This window comes from Marmota marmota, unplaced genomic scaffold (genome assembly GCF_001458135.2).
Source record: "Marmota marmota marmota unplaced genomic scaffold, marMar, whole genome shotgun sequence".
Classification (NCBI taxonomy): domain Eukaryota; kingdom Metazoa; phylum Chordata; class Mammalia; order Rodentia; family Sciuridae; genus Marmota; species Marmota marmota.
In genome coordinates this window covers 35,769,795-35,791,918 of record NW_026000016.1, presented here as the reverse complement: position 1 = coordinate 35,791,918, position 22,124 = coordinate 35,769,795, and the positions used below count along the sequence as shown (strand labels likewise).

General features: G+C 39.6%; 1 protein-coding gene across 3 annotated transcripts in view; it reads right to left on the bottom strand.

The window, feature by feature from the left end:
* Positions 1–22,124, bottom strand: part of Kcnh1 (potassium voltage-gated channel subfamily H member 1) — a 353,502-nt gene that overhangs the window by 295,385 nt on the left and 35,993 nt on the right. For 2 of the 3 annotated variants that reach the window (XM_015483682.2, XM_015483683.2), the window contains exons 4-5: positions 20,171–20,299; positions 12,356–12,474 (exon numbers count right to left, since the gene is read on the bottom strand). In XM_015483682.2, the coding sequence (XP_015339168.1) occupies positions 12,356–12,474; positions 20,171–20,299 (248 nt within the window). The remainder of the gene's footprint in view (positions 1–12,355; positions 12,475–20,170; positions 20,300–22,124) is intronic. The other variant, XM_048809434.1, reaches the window with a different exon arrangement.

The following is a 22,124-nucleotide window of genomic DNA, read 5'->3' as shown; positions in this document are numbered from 1 at the left end:
GAAGTCAAACAACAACAAGTGCTGGCGAGGATGTGGGGAAAAGGGTACACTTGTACATTGCTGGTGGGACTGCAAATTGGTATAGCCAATTTGGAAAGCAGTATGGAGATTTCTTGGAAAGCTGGGAATGGAACCACCATTTGACCCAGCTATTCCCCTTCTCAGTCTATTCCCTAAAGACCTGAAAGAGCATGCTACAGGGACACTGCTACGTCGATGTTCATAGCAGCACAATTCACAATAGCAAGACTGTGGAACCAACCTAGATGCCATTCAATAGACGAATGGATTAAAAAAAATGTGGCATTTATACACAATGGAGGATTACTCTGCATTAAAAAATGACAAAATCATAGAATTTACAGGGAAATGGATGGCATTAGAGCAGATTATGCTAAGTGAAGCTAGCCAATCCCTAAAAAACAAATGCCAAATGTTTTCTTTGATGATATAAGGAGAGTAACTAAAAACAGAGTTGGGAGGAAGAGCATGAGAAGAAGATTAACATTAAACAGGGGTGAGAGGTGGGAGGGAAAAGGAAAGAGAAGGGAAATTGCATGGAAATGGAAGGAGACCCTCAGGGTTATACAAAATTACATACAAGAGGAAGTGAGGGGAAAGGGGAAAAAAAACCAAGGGGGAGAAATGAATTACAGTAGATGGGGTAGAGAGAGAAGATGGGAGGGGAGGGGAGGGGGGATAGTAGAGGATAGGAAAGGCAGCAGAATACAACAGACACTAGTATAGCAATATGTAAAACAGTGGATGTGTAACCGATGTGATGCTGCAATCTGTATACGGGGTAAAAATGGGAGTTCATAACCCACTTGAATCAAAGTGTGAAATATGATATGTCAAGAACTATGTAATGTTTTGAACAACCAACAATAAAAATTAAAGCAAAAAAATATATATATGTTGAGTGTAAAATATACATTGTCAATATCATTGTATGACATCATTTTGTTTAAATGTATAATAAAATCACATATCAATTATATTAATATATTTTGTAAATAAATAAGCATAAAAATATCATGATAAAGGTGACACACAACTTCAGAGTAGTGTTTGCTTCTGGGAAGAAGTTCTAAGAGCACTTCATCTTTACCTATAATGTTTTAACTTAAAGAAAAAAATATTCAAAGTGAGAAAGTTTCAAGCATTTATAATTTCTATAAAGGATTTTAAAAATAGATGAGTGTTACAGTGCTCTCTACCACTCTAAACATTTGAAAAGTTTCTATATTAAAACCAAGAATAGACCTACCAAGAAGTTTACTCAAGCATTATTATAATAACCAAAGATTGGTAACAATTTAGATGTCCATTATTGAGGCATAGCAAAGTAGTTTTGGATATAATCATGCAAAAGAATACAATGCAAAATGCTGCGTTGTATTCTGCACAGTCAATAAAACAATCAATGAAATGAAGACTTCTATGGTTTGGAACATATATGCAAACAATACATCTGATAAGGAGCTAATATCCAAAATATCTAAGGAACTCATACAACTCAATAGTAAAAATACAACCCATTTAAAGATGAAGAAATGATCTGAAAAGACATTTCTCAAAAGAAGATACAAAAATGACCAACAAATATATGAAAAAAATGCTCAAAATCACTAATTCTTAAAGAAATGCAAATTAAAATCACAATGATAGTGCCTCACATATGTTAGAATGATTTTAATCAAAAAGATGAAAGGTAACAAGTGCTGAAGAGGATGTAAAGAAAAGAGAATCCTGCACTTTGTTGGTGGGAATGCAGCTTATTATACCCATTACAAAAAACAATATGGAGTTTTCTCAAAAAATTAAAAACAGAATTACCATATGATTCAGCAATTGTACCCCTGTATATACATCCAAAGGAAATGAAATCAATAGGATTTCATAGGATCAAAAGATATGTCTTCCTGTGTTAATTGCAGTATTATTCACAATAAGATATGGAATTAATCTAAATGTTCCTATAATGGATGTATGAATTAAGAAAATGTGGTGTATGGATACAAACACACATTTACACTGAAATACTATTTAACGAAATATCCTTTTAAAAGACAGAAATTCTGTCATATGCAACAAAATGGATGAACCTAGAAAATATATTTAGTGAAATAAACCAAGCATTGAAAGAAATATACTGCATGATCTTGTAGAATCAAAAAATAATCAGATTTATAGAAGTAGAGATGGGCTATAAGGTGGAGAAATTGGGAGTTATTGGTCAAAGGATACAAAATTTCTGTTAGACAGGAGGAATAAATTGGGGGCATCTATCTTACAACATGGTAACTTATAATTAATAACAATGTACTATGTTCTCAAAAATTGCTAGGAGAGCAGATTTATTGGAGAGGAGGTCCTTGGGGAGTAGATCTTAAGTATTCTCACCCCAAAACAATGAGAGTAGTAACTATCATTTTAGTTCACTTGATTTAACAAATCTATATATTTTTTGAAACATGCTGTATACAATAAACATATTTTTATTTGTATTAAACAATACAAAAATTTTATTTTCTGTATTAATATATAAGTAACAATGTGAAAAAGTACAAACACCTGAAATAAAATGTATACACTGTTTAAAAATAGTTACTTCCAAGAAACAATGGGCATTTCAACATTTATATATATACCTTGAAGCTTCAAAGTCCGACAAAGAAATGGATTTATTTCCGAAATTGAGAATTTTTCCAAGAAGGGATATAAAAAAAGCAAAAGTCAACATCTAATATTTGTGGAGCATTTACTATAAGCCACAGTGTGCAAATTCAGAATCTCCTTCACTTGTCATAAATCTATGAGTACATATTATTTTCATATGAACTTTCTGCTTGAAGAGAAGCAAGAGGAAACAATAGAAGCCCTTAGAGGTGAACTGACTTGCCTTAAATCACACAGCCAAGTTGCCAAATAGCTTGTCACCTTTAATGCTATTTCAGCCCCACTACTCCTGTCACCTATGTGAAAACGGCAACATATACAGTATTTGCAAGATATGTTTTCTCATTCATGAGTCATAATCTAGGTTACCACTCACCCTCCCTAACACACACACACACACACACATACACACATACACACACACACATACACACATACACACACACATACACACCCCTAAATGGATGTATGTGTACTTCAGCTATCAAAATCACTTATCTCAGATTACATTCTAACAACTTCCTCACAGGGAAGATGTCAGAAACCATGTGATGGGAAAAGATGGGTTCCCTTCCACATCTTCCCCATGGAGGTCACTGGAGAAAGAGGCTAGCCGCACAGAATGGGCCCAGGCAGACCAAACCCTAGATAACTCCTGCATGGAGGCCACAGTGACTCCTGCCAAGCAGGGCTGCAGCTCTCAGCTTCAGAACGCAGCTTTCCTTGAAAATGAAGAAATAGGGTACAGCAGCAGATTATAGTGAACTCAGGGCTGTGCCCTTCAGATCCCCCTTCAAGAAAGATTCTCTGCCCAACTTCAGGGAATGTGGTTAGCTGACAGCCTCTAGCTGTTAATGCCCAAGAGATGGAAAGCCAGGCTTCCAGTGAGCACTGGCCAGCAACTGAGCAGGAAGGTGTTTAAGAGCCATTTCTGCCCTTCATGGACCCATCTGGCTGGCAGTCCTTGCTCCAGAGTTCTCTATCCTGTCCAATGGCAGAGCCTCTCTGGGATCCGCATAGTGCTCTAAGCTCCCCCTGCCCAGTGCTGCTTCCTTCCCAATGTTACTCAGTGTCTGCTTCCCCGGAAACTCAACTCATGACAAGGGGCCTCCAGCCTGACTTAGGTGCTGAATAAGTTATTTTTAAGACCAGAAAGTAAATTTGGTTTCTTATCCAAAATGAGGGTGATCACAGGCCCTTACAGATCTAAAACCAGAAAACCCAGTCACCCTGGTATAAGCCATAGAAGACAACTGGTGGGAAGGGACACTGGCCAGAAGGAATCACCCCAAGAGGAAACAGGTTTAAAGTCAGATAAACCTGGTTCTTAATCCTGAGTCAACCACTTACTGCCAGGGGACCTCAAGCCAGTGAGCTTTCCTATGACTCAGTTTCCCTCTCTGTAAAACCACTACAAGTTATTTAGAGGATTAGAGAAGATGAGAAGCAAGAGATTAGGCACACAGTTAGTGCTTCCTTCTTTTCTAGAATCATCCAGGAGGCAGATATGAAGACTATAGTGAGGACCAAAGCCCTATTGCCCAAGCTCAGAAGAAAGGAACAGTTCATCAAGAAATAAATTTGCCTTAAAAATACACATGCCATACTTTTAAATGCAAAACTGCTATTTTCAGCACACTTGTGCTTTGTATCGACCTTCTTTCACCCAGAGGTGAGAGGTTCACAGACCCTTCAATTCTCTTACCCAGTCTTCATTTCCATTCTTATTACCCCAACCAATGGCACTTGCCAATGAGAAAAAAATAAGCAGAGTACTGACTCTAAAGTTATGGATGAAAAACGGGTTTTTCTGTTTAAAATTTCCTAGCCCACTTCCATGGAAGGAGCTTGGAAGTCATCCTCTGAACTACAACACAGCGAAAAGCTGAACAATCTGAAAAATCCACAGATTTTCTTAAATCCATCAGAAAAATGAGGTTACAGAGCAAACTGATGACTTTCACATTGAAAATGTAGACAGGTGAATACAGAGAATCATAATTTTCCAGAGAAGAAACCTCCACAGGAGGGAGTATGGTAAATACAATTGTAACAGGAGAATTGCTGTAGGCTGTGTGGACAGGTCCCAGAGTTTAAAACTCCAGGGGACCAGTCATGCAGGCCCCTGTGCTTCTGTGACTTTTACCTCCAGGGGCTCTACCAGGCTCTCACAGTGAAGAGCTGAGAAAAATTCCCTTGTGCTTCTGGCACAGGTAAAGGAAAAGAAGCAATTTTGAAAGAGGCCAGAGCATTTTCTTCTTAAAAAGGCAGACCTCAGGAAAACCTCTTCCCAGGTCCTCAACCTGTTGGTGTTTTATCAGAGCTTAGCTGACCTTATGGAAGGAAAAGAACCAACTCTAGCGCCTCTAGTCATCCTGTCCCTCCTAAGGGGTTAGGGAGAGACAGAAATGCAAACTGAGGAATGTGCATTTGATAGTCACAGCCCAGAGCACAGGCTCATAAGAAATGAGACCTGCTAATGGGCCAAGGACCTGAACAGACACTTCTCAGAGGAGGACATACAATCAATCAACAAGTACATGAAAAAATGCTCACCATCTCTAGCAGTCAGAGAAATGCAAATCAAAACCACCCTAAGATACCATCTCACTCCAGTAAGATTGGCAGCCATTATGAAGTCAAACAACAACAAGTGCTGGCGAGGATGTGGGGAAAAGGGTACACTTGTACATTGCTGGTGGGACTGCAAATTGGTGCAGCCAATTTGGAAAGCAGTATGGAGATTTCTTGGAAAGCTGGGAATGGAGCCACCATTTGACCCAGCTATTCCCCTTCTCGGTCTATTCCCTAAAGACCTAAAAAGAGCATGCTACAGGGACACTGCTACATCGATGTTCATAGCAGCACAATTCACAATAGCAAGACTGTGGAACCAACCTAGATGCCCTTCAATAGACGAATGGATAAAAAAAATGTGGCATTTATACACAATGGAGTATTACTCTGCATTAAAAAATGACAAAATCATAGAATTTACAGGGAAATGGATGGCATTAGAGCAGATTATGCTAAGTGAAGCTAGCCAATCCCTAAAAAACAAATGCCAAATGTCTTCTTTGATATAAGGAGAGTAACTAAGAACAGAGTAGGGACGAAGAGCATGAGAAGAAGATTAACATTAAACAGGGATGAGAGGTGGGAGGGAAAGGGAGAGAGAAGGGAAATTGCATGGAAATGGAAGGAGACCCTCAGGGTTATACAAAATTACATACAAGAGGAAGTGAGGGGAAAGGGAAAAATAATACAAGGGGGAGAAATGAATGACAGTAGAGGGGGTAGAGAGAGAAGAGGGGAGGGGAGGGGAGGGGGGATAGTAGAGGATAGGAAAGGTAGCAGAATACAACAGACACTAGTATGGCAATATGTAAATCAATGGATGTGTAACTGATGTGATTCTGCAATCTGTATACGGGGTAAAAATGGGAGTTCATAACCCACTTGAATCAAAGTGTGAAATATGATATATCAAGAACTATGTAATGTTTTGAACAACCAACAATAAAAATTTAAAAAAAAAAAGAAATGAGACCTGCTGATAGGGCTACAGAACATTTCCCATGCCCCCACCCGATCACCACATTACTAAAGGCCTATTTGCCTGAGCTCCAATTTCCTAATACATCATGTACTGCTTTCAACCAAAACCCACAAGGCATATTGAAAGGCAAAAGGCATCACTCGAAGGAGGAGAATGAGCACCAGAACCAGACCCAGACATGGAGAGGATGCCTGAGTTATCAGACTGGGAATTTAAAACAACTGTGATTAAAATGCTAAGGATTCTAATGGATAAAGCAGGCAGCAGGTGAGGACAGATGGGTAACGTAAACAGAAATGGAAATTATAAGAACCAAAAGGAAATGCTAAACTTTAAGAATACTGTAACAGAAATGAAGAATGTCTTTGATGGACTTATTAGTAGATGGGACTTGGCAAAGGAAGAAGCTCCAAGCTTCAGGATATGAAGATCCAACTCTCCAAAACTGAAAAGCAAAGAGGGGGAAAACTGAAAAAGAACAAGAATGGAATATCCAAAACTGGTGGGACAAATGTACAAGGTGTAAATATATTTAATGGAACTACCAGGAGGAGCATAAAAAACAGAAGAAGCACCCAAAGCTAAATCACTGAGAATTAATCCACATCAATGTCAGCCACCAAACCTCAGATCCCAAAACCAGAAAGAATACTAACCAGGATAAATGCCACAAAAACAAAGCAAAACAAACCTGGGCATATAATATTAAAACTGCAGAAAAATCAAAGCTAATAATGTGGGAGACCAACCTTACACGTACGTGACTGAGTCACACTCCCCGGCTGGGTGCTGAGGCGCTCAGCCGCAGAAATATGGCAGAACTTTCCCCACCCTTCTTGAGTTCCAGAGTTGGTGTCTTGTGCATTGGTGTGTCTTGCTACAGCCCCATGGGTGAAGCTGTGCTCACCTGTCCCTTTGTAATATAACCCCTTGCCCTGTTTAGGGTAGAATCTTCCATGGAAGTGCCTCGTGTATGTCCCCTTCTCTTACTGTGCCCTTGGGTGTGGCCTACCCAGGTGTCAGTCAACCTGCTGACAGTGGACATCATGAAGATAGACACAGCCCCATGAAACCTGACCCCTTGCCTCATTTGAATAGCTTCTCCTCAATAAAAGGGGTCAGCATGTGCGCTCTCTCTCTCTTCCTGCGGACGCTTAAGGTCAGAGGACCCGTCACAGCAACCCCAAAGAAAAAGGTATTTGTGTCTCTTGTGTGGTTATTTTGCGCAGCCCAGTTAGCCCAGTTCAACTGGAGTGACCCCTGAGCCTTTTAGTCACGAGAACAGAAACCCGGCATAATAAAACATACTGAAAGAAATCAGAGGAGGAAATATCACCTAATCTACAGAAAAGAAACAATAAGAAGTATACCTGATGCCTCCTCAGAAACCAAGAAGATGACAATGAACTGAAATATTTAAAGTGTTCAAACAGAAAAAAAAAACCAGCCTAGAGATTCTGCACCCTGTGAAATTAATCTTCTTAAAAGTGAAAGAAAATTAAAGACTTTCCAACAAATATCGAGACAAAAATTTAAACAAAATTGAGAGAGAATTGTGGCCAGTAGAACTGCTTGGAAGGAATAGCAAAAGAAGTTCTTTAGAAAAAAGGAAATGATACAGATCAGGCACAGATGTACATAAAGATAGGAAGACCATTAGAGAAGCAATAAGGGAAGGTAAAAATAATCATCTTAATTTTTCTAATTCTTACGGGATCTAATGGATTAATTTGATCAAAATAATAGTAGCAACAACGTGTTTGATTGTGTGCATAAATGTATGGCTCATGTGTAAGTGGAATGAATGAAAGAAGATACAAGCAACAGGATGGAGGGATATTTTTTATAAGGTGTTTTCACTGCCCATGACACAGTTATTTGAATGTGGATATGGATTAGTTGAAAATGTATGTTGCAAACTCAGGGAGAACCACCAAAAAAAAAAAGGTAAAAAGTGAAAAAAAAAAAAGGAGGAGGAGGAGGAAATAAAGCATAGCTTAAGGGAAAAAATAAAATTAAAAATGCTCAATTAAAACCAAAATGGGGCCAGGCATGGTGGTGTACACATGTAATCCCAGCAGCTCTGGAGGCTGAGACAGGAGAAATGTGAGTTCAAAGCCAGCCTCAGAAAAAGTGAGGTGCTAAGTAATTCAGTGAAATCCTGACTCTAAATAAAATACAAAATAGGGCTGGGGATGTGGCTCAGTGGTTGAGTGCTCCTGAGTTCAATCTCTGGTACCCACCCCACTCCCAACCCCCCCAAAAAAGGAGGGATTGCTAAGGATTCCTTTGGCTATTCTTTATTTAAAAAAAAAATAGAGGACAATAAAACAGGAACAAAGACCAATGGCAATGAATAGAAAACTGTAACAAATATTATAAATATAAATACAAATAAATATCAGCAGACCAGACTTAGAGCAAGCACACTTATCAAAGAGAAAAAGGGCCTTATAATAATAAGGAGATAAGTCTCCATGAAGACATAAAGAATACTTAATGTGTAGGCACCTAACAACAGATCATAAAAACATGGAAAGCAAAACTGCAAGGAGAAATAGATGATTTCATTATTACAGTTGGAGACTTCAAAATCCCTCTATCAGAAATGGACTGATCCAGAAGGTAGAAAATAAGTAAGGACATTGTTGAACCCAATAACACCATCAAGCAACTGGACATATAAACACATACAGTCAAGTTCATACCACAAAAGCTGAAATAGCTTGGATACTGAAGGTTCATGTGTCAACATCTTGGTGCTACTGTAAATCAGTGGAATCTTTAGGAGGTAGGGCTAGTGGGAGATCTTCCAGCCATTGCGGGTGTGCCTTTGAAGGGGACAGAGGGACTCCAGACCCTCTCTCATTCTCTTTTACTTCCTGGCTATGAGGTAAGCCATTTTCTCAGCCCTGTGATCCCCAACATTGCCATCTAGCACCTCCACCAGAGGCCTAGAAGCAATGGATCTGTCCCATCATGGACTGGAAGCTTTAGAACCATGACCCCAAAATAAACCTTTTCTCTTTATAAGTTAATTGTCTCAGCTATTTTGTTATAGGGACAGAGAATACACATTCTCTTGAGCTCATATAGATTATTCTCTAAGATACAGCACATTCTGGGCCATAAAACACACCTTAACAAAAGAATAAAAATTGTTACACAGCTGTCAGACCATGATGGGATTCAGCTAAAAATCAGAGAAAACAGCTAGAGAATCCAGAAAGACTCGGCAATTAAACTGCACAATTCTAAATAATGCCTGGACTGAAGAAGAAATCTCAAGAGAAATTAAAAAAATATTTTAACTAAATGAAAAGAAAGATACAACTTATCAAAATTTGTGGTATTCAGTGAAAACAGTGTGGAAAGGTAAATATTTAGCATTGAATGTATATATTAGAAGAGAAGAAAAATTTAAAAATCAATAATCTAAGCTTCTACTTTAAGAAACTAAAAAAGAGAAAATCAAAGTAAATCCAAAGTAAACAGACTACAATTAAATAACAAAAATTGGAGCAGAAAGCAATGAAATTGAAAATAGGAAATCAATAGAGAAAATCAACATAAATAAAATCTTGTTCTCTGAAAAGATCAATAAAATCAATAAGCCTTACTCAGGCTAACTAAAGCTTACGCCTGGGATGAGACCTAGATTTCTGCCTCATATTTGAATCAATGAACAATTACTTATGCCAGACAAGTAGGCAAAAACACTAATATCATTTCCTTTCTTTCATGAATTCAATCAATTAGAAAATAAAATAAACCAAGCAACTATACTATTGGCCATTCATGGTTCTAAGTGCCTAGGGTTTGTCTGTAAACAACAAACACAATAAGTAAGTAAATGTACAGCACATTAGAAAGTCCGAAGTGGGAAAAAACTCAATAGGTTAAGAAGATTAGGAGGTGTGTTTGTTATTTTGTGGTAATATTATCTTCTTTCATATCCCTTTATTATATGATAAAAGATGTATTGATGATACTTAACTTTATATCACAGTATTTAAGTTCTGAAGGAAACTTAAATATATGAAGGAAAAGAGTGATCACCAAGGACTTTGCCTCCTTTTCTGGGAATGGGTTGGCATGGTTTCCATTGTATGTAGGATAACCATATCATGCAAGGCAGAAGTATGACCTTGAGACTGACTATATTATTTGGAGACAGAATATGGCTTCAGGAAACATGTAGGGGTAGGAAGTTGACAAGGGCTAAACTTGTATGTTTCATATGTCAACTTGATTAGGTCATGATAAGCAATTGTAAAGCAAACACTAACCTACATGTTCCTATGAAGGTATCTCATAGATGTGATTAACATCTATCATCACTTGACTTTCAGGGGAGAAAGAATATCACCTGCCATCTGAGCAGGTCTCATCTAATCATTTGAAAGGCCAGAAGAAGCAGAACTGGGTTTTCCTGAGGAAGAAGGAATTCACCTATAAATATTCCACTGGCTTCTTCTCTGATAGAACCCTGACTAGTACAGGTGCTACATAGAGGAAACGATATTTTGGCAAAGGCTTGCAAAAAAAGGAGAAGTCATGCAGACATCTGTGGGAGGAGTAAGGCCAATGTGTAGACAAAGAATAGCAAGAAGGCCAGTGTGGCAGGATGAGAGTAAGCAAGGGGAAAGAAGCCAGAGAGAAGGTCACTTATTAACCACAATAAGACGCAGGGAAAGTACAGACTGTGAGTTGAAATGCCTCTTTCAGCATCTATTATAAACTGGGCCCACAACATGACCAAAAAAAATCATACTGCCATTATTCTAATGTATTTCTCTCTAACATCATATAAATGAACACTCATCCCACTGTTGGCCAAAGCTCCTGGCTGCTGCAAGGAGGTCTAACGTAGTTCACTCGCTGCCATTCACTCCACACATGCAGAGCACCTGCTGTGGCCATGTCATGTCTGGAGTTCTTCCCTGAGCAATCTGGGGGCCAGAAGTCAGGTCAGAAAAGGCCGCACCACCCAACCATGCATCAAGGGCTGACTAGGAATCCACAGGCAGAAGGACAGATGATGTTATTACATAAGGGTAAGATGAAGGTTCTCTGTGTGAAGGATTTAAAACCCCTAAGTGGTTCCACCCAGGTCTCATTTGAAAAATGAAGACTAGGTACCACCAATGGCAAATTATAGTGATGGCTCATCAAACACCTTCTCCAGGCTTCCCAGACTCTCGCTGGTCCTAGCAAACAAGGAAAATAACACCACCACAAAGTTTCCTTTCTCCAAATGTTATCAAAACAACCATTTTAGGGGCTGGGGCTGTAGCCCAGTGGCAGAGTGCTTGCCTAGCACGTGTAAGGCATTGGGTTGGATCCTTAGCACCACAAAAAAATGAACAAATAAAATAAAGACATGCTGTCCATCTACAACTACAAAAAAAAAAAATAAAAATGATGATTTTAAGTATATTTATTAACCTGGAAAGAGGTTATTGATTATATAAAGTGAAGAAAAGATACCATGACCTCATTCAACGTGCACATTGATTTTCAGATGCATCTCAATACCGTAAGCATTAACATGTGAAAAAACTAATTTCTTTGTCCTTAGGAAATAGGATATACTCAAAGGAAAGAGATAAATGCGCGCACACACACACACACACACACACGCACACACACAAATGTAACAATGCTATGAGGTCAGTGAGGTTACAGGTGGCTTTTATTTTCTTCTTTTTTGATTATTATATCTTCTTTTCCTATAATAGCATAAGTATTGCTCAAATAACAACTATAATAATAACATCAGGTGGTTTATAAGTTAAAACTCTTTCATGAATATGGAAATACTTCTACCTCCTTTTTTCTGCCTTCAAAAATGTTGACATTTATAAAAAAAAATTGACAACTATCATCTCATGTGATATCAGCCATCTCTGGGCTGGTTTTACATATGAGAAAGTAGGAAGCTCAAACAAGTGAGGTCACTTACCCAAAGTCACACATTATGTAGCCTAACCACAATAAAATTCTGGGAGTTCCAAAGGTCCCCCTCCAAGCCAGCACACTAGCTTTGTGCTATTTCTTTAGCCCAGACGCCCCTAAGAAGTGTGACTAGAGAAGAGTTCCCACTGCCCTTACCTCTGCCAGGCGGGAGTGCTTGTGGACGTTCTCACCCTTTTGCACACTGGGAGCCAGCTGCTGCAGGACACCCCTGCTGCTTGTCAGTGCTCTGGTCAGCCGAGCAAACTTCCCCCAGCCTGAACATGTGAAAGAGCAAAAAGACAGGCTCAACCATGTCCTTCAGGAGCACAGACATTCACATCACCAGTGACACTGTCAGAAACACACCCACAGTGTCCTCTGAAATCCCATGAGTCACTCTTCATCCCTGCAAGCAAGACTGGCTGCTCGTAAATGCACCTTGACATTCTCAGACTTGTGTAGCAATTTACTTTTACCATGAATTTTCACCTCGTCCTAATCACAAGTTTGAGAGGTTGCTAAGGTAGGTCTTAGTACCTTTCTCAAATGGGGGAAAAAAATGACACAGGGCACCCAGACAATGAGAAAGACTAGAATTCAGATCTCTCCACTCTGGCCCAAGGCTTTTCCACCAGCTCACATCAGGCCTTCCAGAAGTTTCTCTGACTTGGCAGATTGGCTCAGCCTGTTCCAATCTCCATACTGTCTAATCTTGAAAAAAAACGGAACTGATTTGGGCTTTTACATGAGCAAGTGAATCATAAGGTCATTCCATGATCTTCTCCAAGACCAGGGGAATAAAAAACGAATTCAACTCCTGAGTAGGTGGGGAAAAAACACTGACCAGTTTTAGTCAGCTGGGGGAAGAAGGAAGGAGGGTCAATGACAGGTCTTTTCCGAAAATCTGTCAGTGATCACTGCAATCTGAGGCCCCCAAAGATAACCATTCATTCTAAGACCCAGCAATCCATCTGTATTAAGGTCATAACCATGGCAGTTGTCCTGTGAGACCTCTGAAAGCTGTCAGAGATCTCAAGACCAAGCCTGAGTTTCAGGAGCTCCAAAAACCCAGATGTGTGATGTACAGCAAGTAAACGGAGCATGCGACTATTTTTACAAGACAGCTAAAAGCACAACTAGGCTTTTTTTTTTTTTTAAGAGTTTAGAAACATTCAGCACCTTCCAGCAGAAATCTCACTTTCCAAATTTTACCCTGGAGTGCCTTTCCAAGACAGAATTCAGATGACAATGGAATTAAGGAGAAGAATGGTTTTTAAGAATCATGATCTGGGTAAATGTTTGCCAATGTGTAGCAAGATAACTAAATCAACTGTTTTTTCTTTTTTAAAATCTCATTCCAGAAGTACTGGGTTTTAATAAAAACTTTCATCTACTCTGATGCCATGAGGCAGAAATGGAGGACTCCTAGTGTCACTTTGAAAAGAGTTGCATAGCAGTTGCTAACAGGAGAGGACAGCCCAAACTCTGCAGGGGTCTATGACATCTCTCCCAAATGTGCCATTTATTAATGCTCTCCTGGAACTGTGCTTGTGGGAAGCATGGACTAGGAATTTTTTAAAAATCTCTTTCAGAGTCAAGCTCTCTTTCAGCTCAAAATGAAGTTGGAACTGAGTTCTTCAAAGCTTTTCAGGAAGAGAAGAAAGTATTTTTTTAATCAGGTAGAAACAGTTATGCATGCAAACATTGGCCTGGGCTCCATACCTACTCTAACACCATGATCACCACCACAGCAACCCACGCTGTGGGAATAATGATGAGAAGGAGGTAGCAGGACAGACATACCAGATCTCTCCTGGCAGGGAACTCAGGGCCCTGGACTATCAGTTGAACTACCACAAAGGTATGGAAAAAAGATTCCTGTACCTCTGGACATTTTCCTGGACTCAACCTAGCCCATTTTCTTTGGCACAGCCTTATTCTCTTTCCAAGAACATGGTGCTTTAAGGAGCTGGCTCTTAGCTGGCTGAGTGGAGTGCATGGGAAAGTGAGTGTGGGCTGGATGGGAAATGGATGGGCAGTGTGAAATTTCCAATATGCTTCTACCCAGGACAAGCAGGATAACAAGGAAAGAAAGAAGTTCTCTCCCAAGTTCTCAACCCATGTTTTTCTTTCTGGACTATAGTTCATTCATTCGTTCATTCATTCATTCGTTCATTCCTTCCTTCCTTCCTTTTCCTTGTAGTACTAGGGATTAAACCCAAGACCTCATGCATGCTATGCAAGCACTCTACCACTGAGCTAATCCCTAGCCCTTTTTTATTTATTTTGACACTGGATCTCTCTAAGTTGCTGAGGCAATTCTCCTGCCTCAGCCTCCCAAGGTACTGGGTTTACAGGTGTGTAGCCTGCACCCAGCTTTGGACTATGGTTAGCCATCATGCCTAACCAGGTGGAAGAACAGATTCATTCATTCATGAACTGATTCTATAAACATAATTATTATGTATCAAGCACAGTGCTAGGTAACTAGAGATAATAAGACAAATAAGATAGATTCAGGCCTCAGGCACCATGACAACAAAGTTCAATGGCAGAGACAGCATGGCCAGGACTGTCCAGGGAAGGCATATCTAATCCAGGCTGGAGAGTGGAGGAAGGCTTCTGGGGGGAGATAACACTAGAGGAAAACTTTGAAAGACCAGCAGGAGCTAGGTGGACTCCACTATGAAAGGAATTTCCACACAAAAGAACAACACCTACAAAAACAAGAAATCATAAAATCGAGCAAGATGCTATTGAAGAGTAAGTCATTCTACATGAGTAGGTGAAAGGACACAGCTTGTAGAGCATGGAAGGTTGAGAGAGGGGTCTCAAGTGATGCTAAAGAGGTTTTCAGGGGCCCAGTCAGGAAGAACACAGGCAGTTAAGAACCTGGAAGGTAAGTTTAAAGCTTTGAACTACGTTCTGAAATCCAAGGGGGACCACTGAAGGAGTTTAAATACGAGGGGGAGAGGTGTGCATTCTAAAAGGATGGAACTGCAGAGTGGACACTGGACTTTTTAAAAAAGGTTAACGGAAGACAGGCAGGACTCCAGGCCAGAGGTCATACAGGGCTGGGCCAATGCTGTTGTTTGAGCTGGGGGACAAGGAGAGATACAAGAGCAGTGACAGAGGCGCAATTAATACAACTTGGTGAACAACATTTGTAGACAATGTTTGGAGAGTGAGAGATGGGGTGACCCCTAAATTTCTGGTTGGGATGATTGGGGTAACAGCCACTAGATGACATTAAAAACACAGGAGGAGAAGCACACAGGTTTGGTGAAAGATAATATATACAAATTAGACCAAGATGCCCTTCAAAGCAGAGCCATGAGAGGAAATCATCCCTAGAGAAAGTGAATCTCCTATTGTCCAAAGAGCCAGTTGGGAAGGGATAACCCAATGGGAACCCAGCTCAGATGACCACACTTGCAGCAAGGCAGATGATCATATTCCGGAAGGAAAACAAAGCAGCAGATGTACTCTCCCCCAAAAAGTCTTTCCCAGACACTGGCCTCCCCCAGCACAGCTGCCCACTCCCTCTGTTGTACCCCCAACTTGCCTTAGACAGACTTCTATTAGACCATTGATTATCATTTATCATCCTTATTTGCTAACCTGGCTGTCCATCCTCCAAGTGGTCTCCAAATGAATAGGGACTCTACCTGAGACATTTCCTTATATCCAGCACCAAGTACAAGGTTAGATGCCCAAGTGGCACTCAGAAATGTGTGTACTGAATAAATGTAGATGGGGAACAAGATTTTTTTCTCATTGCCCTACTTCTGTATGGGCTTCCAACAGACATGAATTCCAAAGGATACCAGCCCGTTTCAAAAACTCTATTAAAATTTTAAAAAGTATTTCTGTGCCTCCCTCTTTCTTGGGCATTTCTGAACCCACTCCTCCTAGAGCATCCCCTTTGGGAATTCAACACTCAATCAAGCTCAAATGAAGAAACTCCTGGCCCAGGGTTCTTGCAACTCTGTCAAATGTCATGAGAGAGTTAGGCATGGGCAAGGCTGTGGGTGCTATGAGAAGACTGAAAACATTGCATGATCAGGAAAGATGAGACGGGGTGGGCATGAAGGGAAGAGGAAGAGTGAAAGAAGAAGAAGGACAGGAGGAAAGGAATACAGTGTGCAGTCTAGCTAAGGTATTTCCTGGGTCCTGTCTCCCATCCTCAGGAAGCAGGATTGTTCCCTTTGCCTTGACCCCATGATGGCTACTGTATTTCAACTTGGGTGAGCTACCCACTAGGTTACTTTATCCCATAAACCCTATATACTCTCTAGGCCAGAAGAGAAAGCTCTGGGATAAGTTAGAGTTCTAGCTCCTAAGAGAGCAAGTCTGGGGATCCCAGAAAAGATGGAGGCCAGGTTTGTCCTGAGATTTAGAGTTGCAGATTATCTTAGGGAAACTGAAGTCATAATCCAACATCCAGCAGAAAGCAGTAGACACTAGACCAGATATAAAACCAGTGTGGACCCCTGACTAATGTCCTTAAGTCTCTCATGGTCTTTTCCCTGTCAATGTGCAAACATGCCAAAACCTAGGAAGGCTTCTTCAAGTAGCCGCCACTAATTCATCACTTTTCCACCACCCTAAAGGCAGACAGATAAAATGTTAGTACTGAAGGTGAAGAGGCTGTAACTTTTAACAATTACTCTGTGTCTTTCCCAAGAGTGTCTCATAAATATCCCACTTGAAGACACATGGAGAAGGGCTGGCAGCCACAGCAGCTGCTAGAACCCACATCCTCACATATTCTAAATCTTCAGCCCTTAAAAAATCTCCTCTGGAGTTTTACACTCCATTTGTTGTCCGTGTTTTCATCAAGTTTAACTCTGAATGTAAAAGTAAACATAGCTTAACTCTGAGATTATTTGGTGGATTAAGAGAGAAAACAAGAGGGATAACCTCCTTTGGTGAGCAACAGGAGGAAAGCTCTGATTCTCTTCTATTCAATTGTCAGGCCTTTGGCTCAGAAGGGGGAGTGAGACAGAGAACACCATCTTGCAGCTCACTCCCATGTCCCCAACAAAGAAAAAGCAGAAGGTAGGGAACAGTGAAACCCCAAGAGCATCATAGATTCTCATTTTTGCCACGAATTCCCACCTGTTACCAAACAGCAACCCTAGCTTGACTTTCATTTCCTGTTCCACACCATCCATGGGCACTGTTAGAGAGTAAGGGAATTAGTCAAAAGGTGGGCAGCAAAGGAAGGATGAGGAATTCAGGGACCTGGGTAGCTCACAAAAAGCATCCTGAGAACTGATACAACCATCAACAAAGAGAGGGCTCAGGAAGCATTCCCAAGGCCCACCACCAGCACCAGAGGCTCTGGATAGAAGGAGAATGACTTTGCATCAGATGCTAAAATATCTTACTCTCAATATCACATATTTTACCCCTTTTGTGGGTTGTTTATGGGAAAACGTTAGGCACATACTGGTTTCTTACAACACTATCAGGATGCACTTACCCTCCCCCACCCCCAAAGCTAGGCACTGTATAATCAGAGAAAACAAAGGCATTTTCAAGATAATATGAGCCCAATTGACTTAAAGAACCAACCTGATGGTAGAAAACCACCTCTTGCATCTATGCCAAAGAGCAATTATTTGGGAATTCTCTGTGGTTTTAGATTATCCACCCTTCCCGTCCATCCTAAAGTGAATTTTAAATAAGCATGGGTCAGCAAGACTCTTAAGTCTCTTAATGCTGACTGAGGTGGTGTGCTGAAAACCCAGCTGGGTCAGCTGGAAATGAACCACTAAGAGCACATCCAAGAAGAAATGTCAAGCCAGAACAATCACAGTCCTGCCACATGGCAGCATATTTTCCATCTAGAGTTGATTCTTGCAGCCAGAATGAAATTTTATAGACTTACAACTAAGAAGGCCTGGCAAATTATCATGCTCTTCCATCATAAACAGGCTAATATAAAATTTGAGTTTGTCCTAAACAAACCACCAAATCAGTGTTGGCTAGGGGCACAGTGACATGACAAGTGGGAGGGTCTGGACACATCTGCCATGGCCTTCCATATGGACAGGCTTATAAAGTCATGGCTTTGAGGAGTTACTAAGCATGATCCACTAGCAAGGTGTGTGTGTGTGTGTGTGTGTGTGTGTATTCTAACATATTTACAAATGAAATCACATGTTACTCATGTTAGCTCATTGCAGAAAGAATAGCTGACCAAAAAATATTGCAGAAAGAATAGCTGACTAAAAAAAAAAAAATACCTTGGCTAACAGGGAGTAGAATAAATGCATGCTTGAATGAGTGTATCAAGATTCTTAAAATCAACAAAATGCATCACTAAGGCAGGTTAAATGAAGTAGAGTATATGATTCCTGAAAAATAAACCTAAGTGAGTCTCACTATATCACTCTGATTTATCACTTCTTTCAGGTTTCATGAGAATCAAATGTAGACACTCACATGGAAGGTAAGTAGTATTCTCCATAAGATATGCCTTTTCTATTGAATAATACATACATATCACTTAAAAATGTTCCAGCAGGGATGAAAAGAAAGCACTTTGACTTGGCCAAATCACATATTTTAAATTTTTAAGAGAAAACTTGCAAAATTAAATGTCAAAATATCAGATTGCCTTTAAACGATTATTTATGAGCTTATTAGGTTAAAAAGCAAACAGTCTTTCTATTTAGTGACATGATAACAATAAGTGAGTCTATGACCACTTAGTACTTAATGTACTGAGAAATATTCAAATCAGAAACTAGAAATTGGGCAACCACAAACCTACAGTAAAATGGAGATGGAGACACTGGTTTGAGAGACTTTGCATCTGCTAAAGTCCTGAAATCAAGAGGCAAGTAGAACTTGATTCATTGAGCTGACAGTTTAGTTTTTTTTTTTTTAAGGATACATTGGTATACACAGTATTATGCTCCCAACTCCACAAATGTGAGTGCCTAAATGTGCCAGAATTTTAAATGCTCTCAGGCCCTGAGAGAATATCCACATAATGTTTTTTTATTTCCTCCTGTAATGCCCACTTAACAATGAGACTACTGCTACATCCAGAATAATATGGCCCAGTTTGATGCTCGACTCTCATCCCCCTGCTCAGCTCAGGAGACCACAGGAGCAGAGTTTTCAGGTAGAGCTGGAAAATCCACCATAGAGTCAGGTAGTCCCATCACACGAAATAGCTTCCAGTCTGTTGGTTACCTCGAGTGCAAGCTGTGGAGGAGGGAGGTACTATAGCACTCCCTGATCCCAAACCTCTGGGAATAGCATGATATCTTTTGTTGATCCCATGAGCTGGACCTCTTCAGGGATATGATGGTTTCAAAAAAATTGGCCATCTCCTTTTCTAGGCCTCCAACATAATTAAAAAAAAAACCCATGCATACAATATAAACAAAATCTGTGGTCTCGAGCTGATTTAATGACCCCTTTGGAAATATTCCTCAACACCCTGACCTCATAATGCCATGTTCCAAAATGAATTAACGGGCCGCAGACTTAATTCAATTGATCACAGAAGATGTGCTAACATCAGGTGCAACAATCCTAACATGCTAGAATTCAGTCAAATCTAAGGAAATCTGTATATAAATCAGAAGAATATAGACTTGGACTGTCCCATTTGGTTGACTGACATTTGTCATGTTAAAACCTAAAAAGATTCTGATGATACTGGGTTTGTCAATTGCTTTCTTCTGTCTAATCATAATTGGAAAGAGTTCATTCTAGAAGGTATGAAATTGATCAAATACTTCACTTGAAACAATTTTTCCTCTCTCTTTCTTTCCCCAATACATTGTAGAATGGCACAGTACTTTACTAGACACAAATTAAAGTTTAAATCTTGATCTTTGTGCAGAGATTCCCTTGACAACCTCAAATTCTCTGTAGCAAAAGTTACACTTAAGACGAGAAAATAAAAAAGGTATAAATATATTTGTACAAATCAGAATTACAAACCTTTACATGAATCATCCTCAATTGGCTGTTTGAAAGCAGTTATGTCACTGAAAGTGCAAAGAAATAAAACCACTTTATCCTGTTCGTTTCGAATTGGAGCAATTTTCACAAAGAACCACACAGGTGTCCCTGAAAGGAATATTAAAAGGTTGGTCAGTAATTTGCATTCTCATTTGAGGGACTATGGAAGCAAAGACTTAGGAATGAATAGGTACAAATATTAATTCATTTTTTTAAATGGTCTCATTCCTTCAGGTACTGATGTATTACACCATTAATTCTTTCCTTGCTGGAATAAAATCTTTCTTAGTAACAACACAGTGGGGATTTTCTTCTGGTCAAATAACTTTGTAAGTACAAATCTCTTAACCCTTGTAAAACAGGAAATAGGTTGAAAACCTCATCTGATCATAGAGAAGAAACTTAGTAAGGGGACCTAACTACTTACCTTAGACCACATAGGAGACATTAAAGAGTGCAGGCCAAGAAGGGTACTTGCCAACCATGGCCTGCAGACCCTACAAACTTGAATTTCAAATTCATTGCTAAGGGGCCCCAAGGTCAAAGTCCAGTTTGCAAATCCATCAACTTTGCTCACATAATTCAATCACGGGTTAGAAACTATATTTCTAAGTTCTTCTCTCTAAAATAAAAATCCCAAAGGTTCACTATGATGGCAAGTGACAAGAAATTGAAGAAGGAAAGGAAGACCATGATGATTTCCCTAGCAAAGTCTCCCAGAAAGGAAAGATTACAAGTTGGACTATGATCATATTAGTGCCTTAATGAATGTTTCAACTTCAACCCTTGTTCCTGAGCTAATGTGGGGATAAACAAGCTCTTCTTCTTTATGCCCATAGCCATAGAAGGAGATGGGCAGAGTTCATTTCACTGGCTTCTTAGGCACTCTGTCAGGTAGCTATGACTAAGTATCTTCATAGTGCTTCTTTTGCTTCAAAAAAATAGGAAAAATAAACCCTTTTTGTCCATAGAGGACACCACAGCAAGAAGCACCAATATATTCTATGATACTAAATTAAATAAGACCCAGAGCCGAGGTATGTTCCTCCCCATCTAGTTCTTGCATCCAAGTTCCCAAAATAGCATCTGGCATATAAGATGAAATTAGTAACTATTTGTTGAATTTGTATACAAGAGATAATATCTGACATACTATTTATTTCAATTTTCAAATTAAAGCCTAGTAATATTTCCCCATGATGTTAAGTGTTAGAGAGTTTCCTGTGTTCCAGGCATTGTGCTAACATTTCCCATAGATTATTTCATAGTATGAGATAGAGAACAGACAACTCATTGAATCTTGGAGATGAAAATAGACACCCTGAAGGTTTCCTGAACTTCTCTGACTATAACTAGCTTACAGATTTGGATATACCACTTATTCATACGGAAGTATGAATAACCCTAAAATGTATAAAGAGGAAGAGAATAGATCCATTGGAAATGTATTCTCTTAAATCTTGATTATGTGTGTGTGCATGTGTGTGTGTGTGTGTGTACTCATTCATGGTTGCCTTAAATCTTCTTTCATTTTTCTTTGCATAATTTTAGCTGTCAGTTACTAGGTGTTCTGAGACAACCAACAGACTGTAATGTCACTGTAAGAAAAACATGTTTTGAAAGAAAAAAATCTACCATATAAAAATTACACATGGCATTTCAAGATCAAAAAATATATATATGACCTTTGAATTATTTACTGTTCTTGGAAGGTCTGTTATTATTTCTCCCAGTCCCCTCCTCAGAATCTGTGGGATTTTAAACCATTTTCAAAAAAGCATCAGAAAGCCCAAAAGAAAGCATCACGGCAATTGAGCCCACACACTCACAGCTTTCAGTTGTATCCTAGCTGGTAAAACAAAAAGGAAACAAACCAGAAAACCATTTTCTTTTTGTTTCAAAAATTCTTAGGTAGTTATTTTTCAGATGAAAA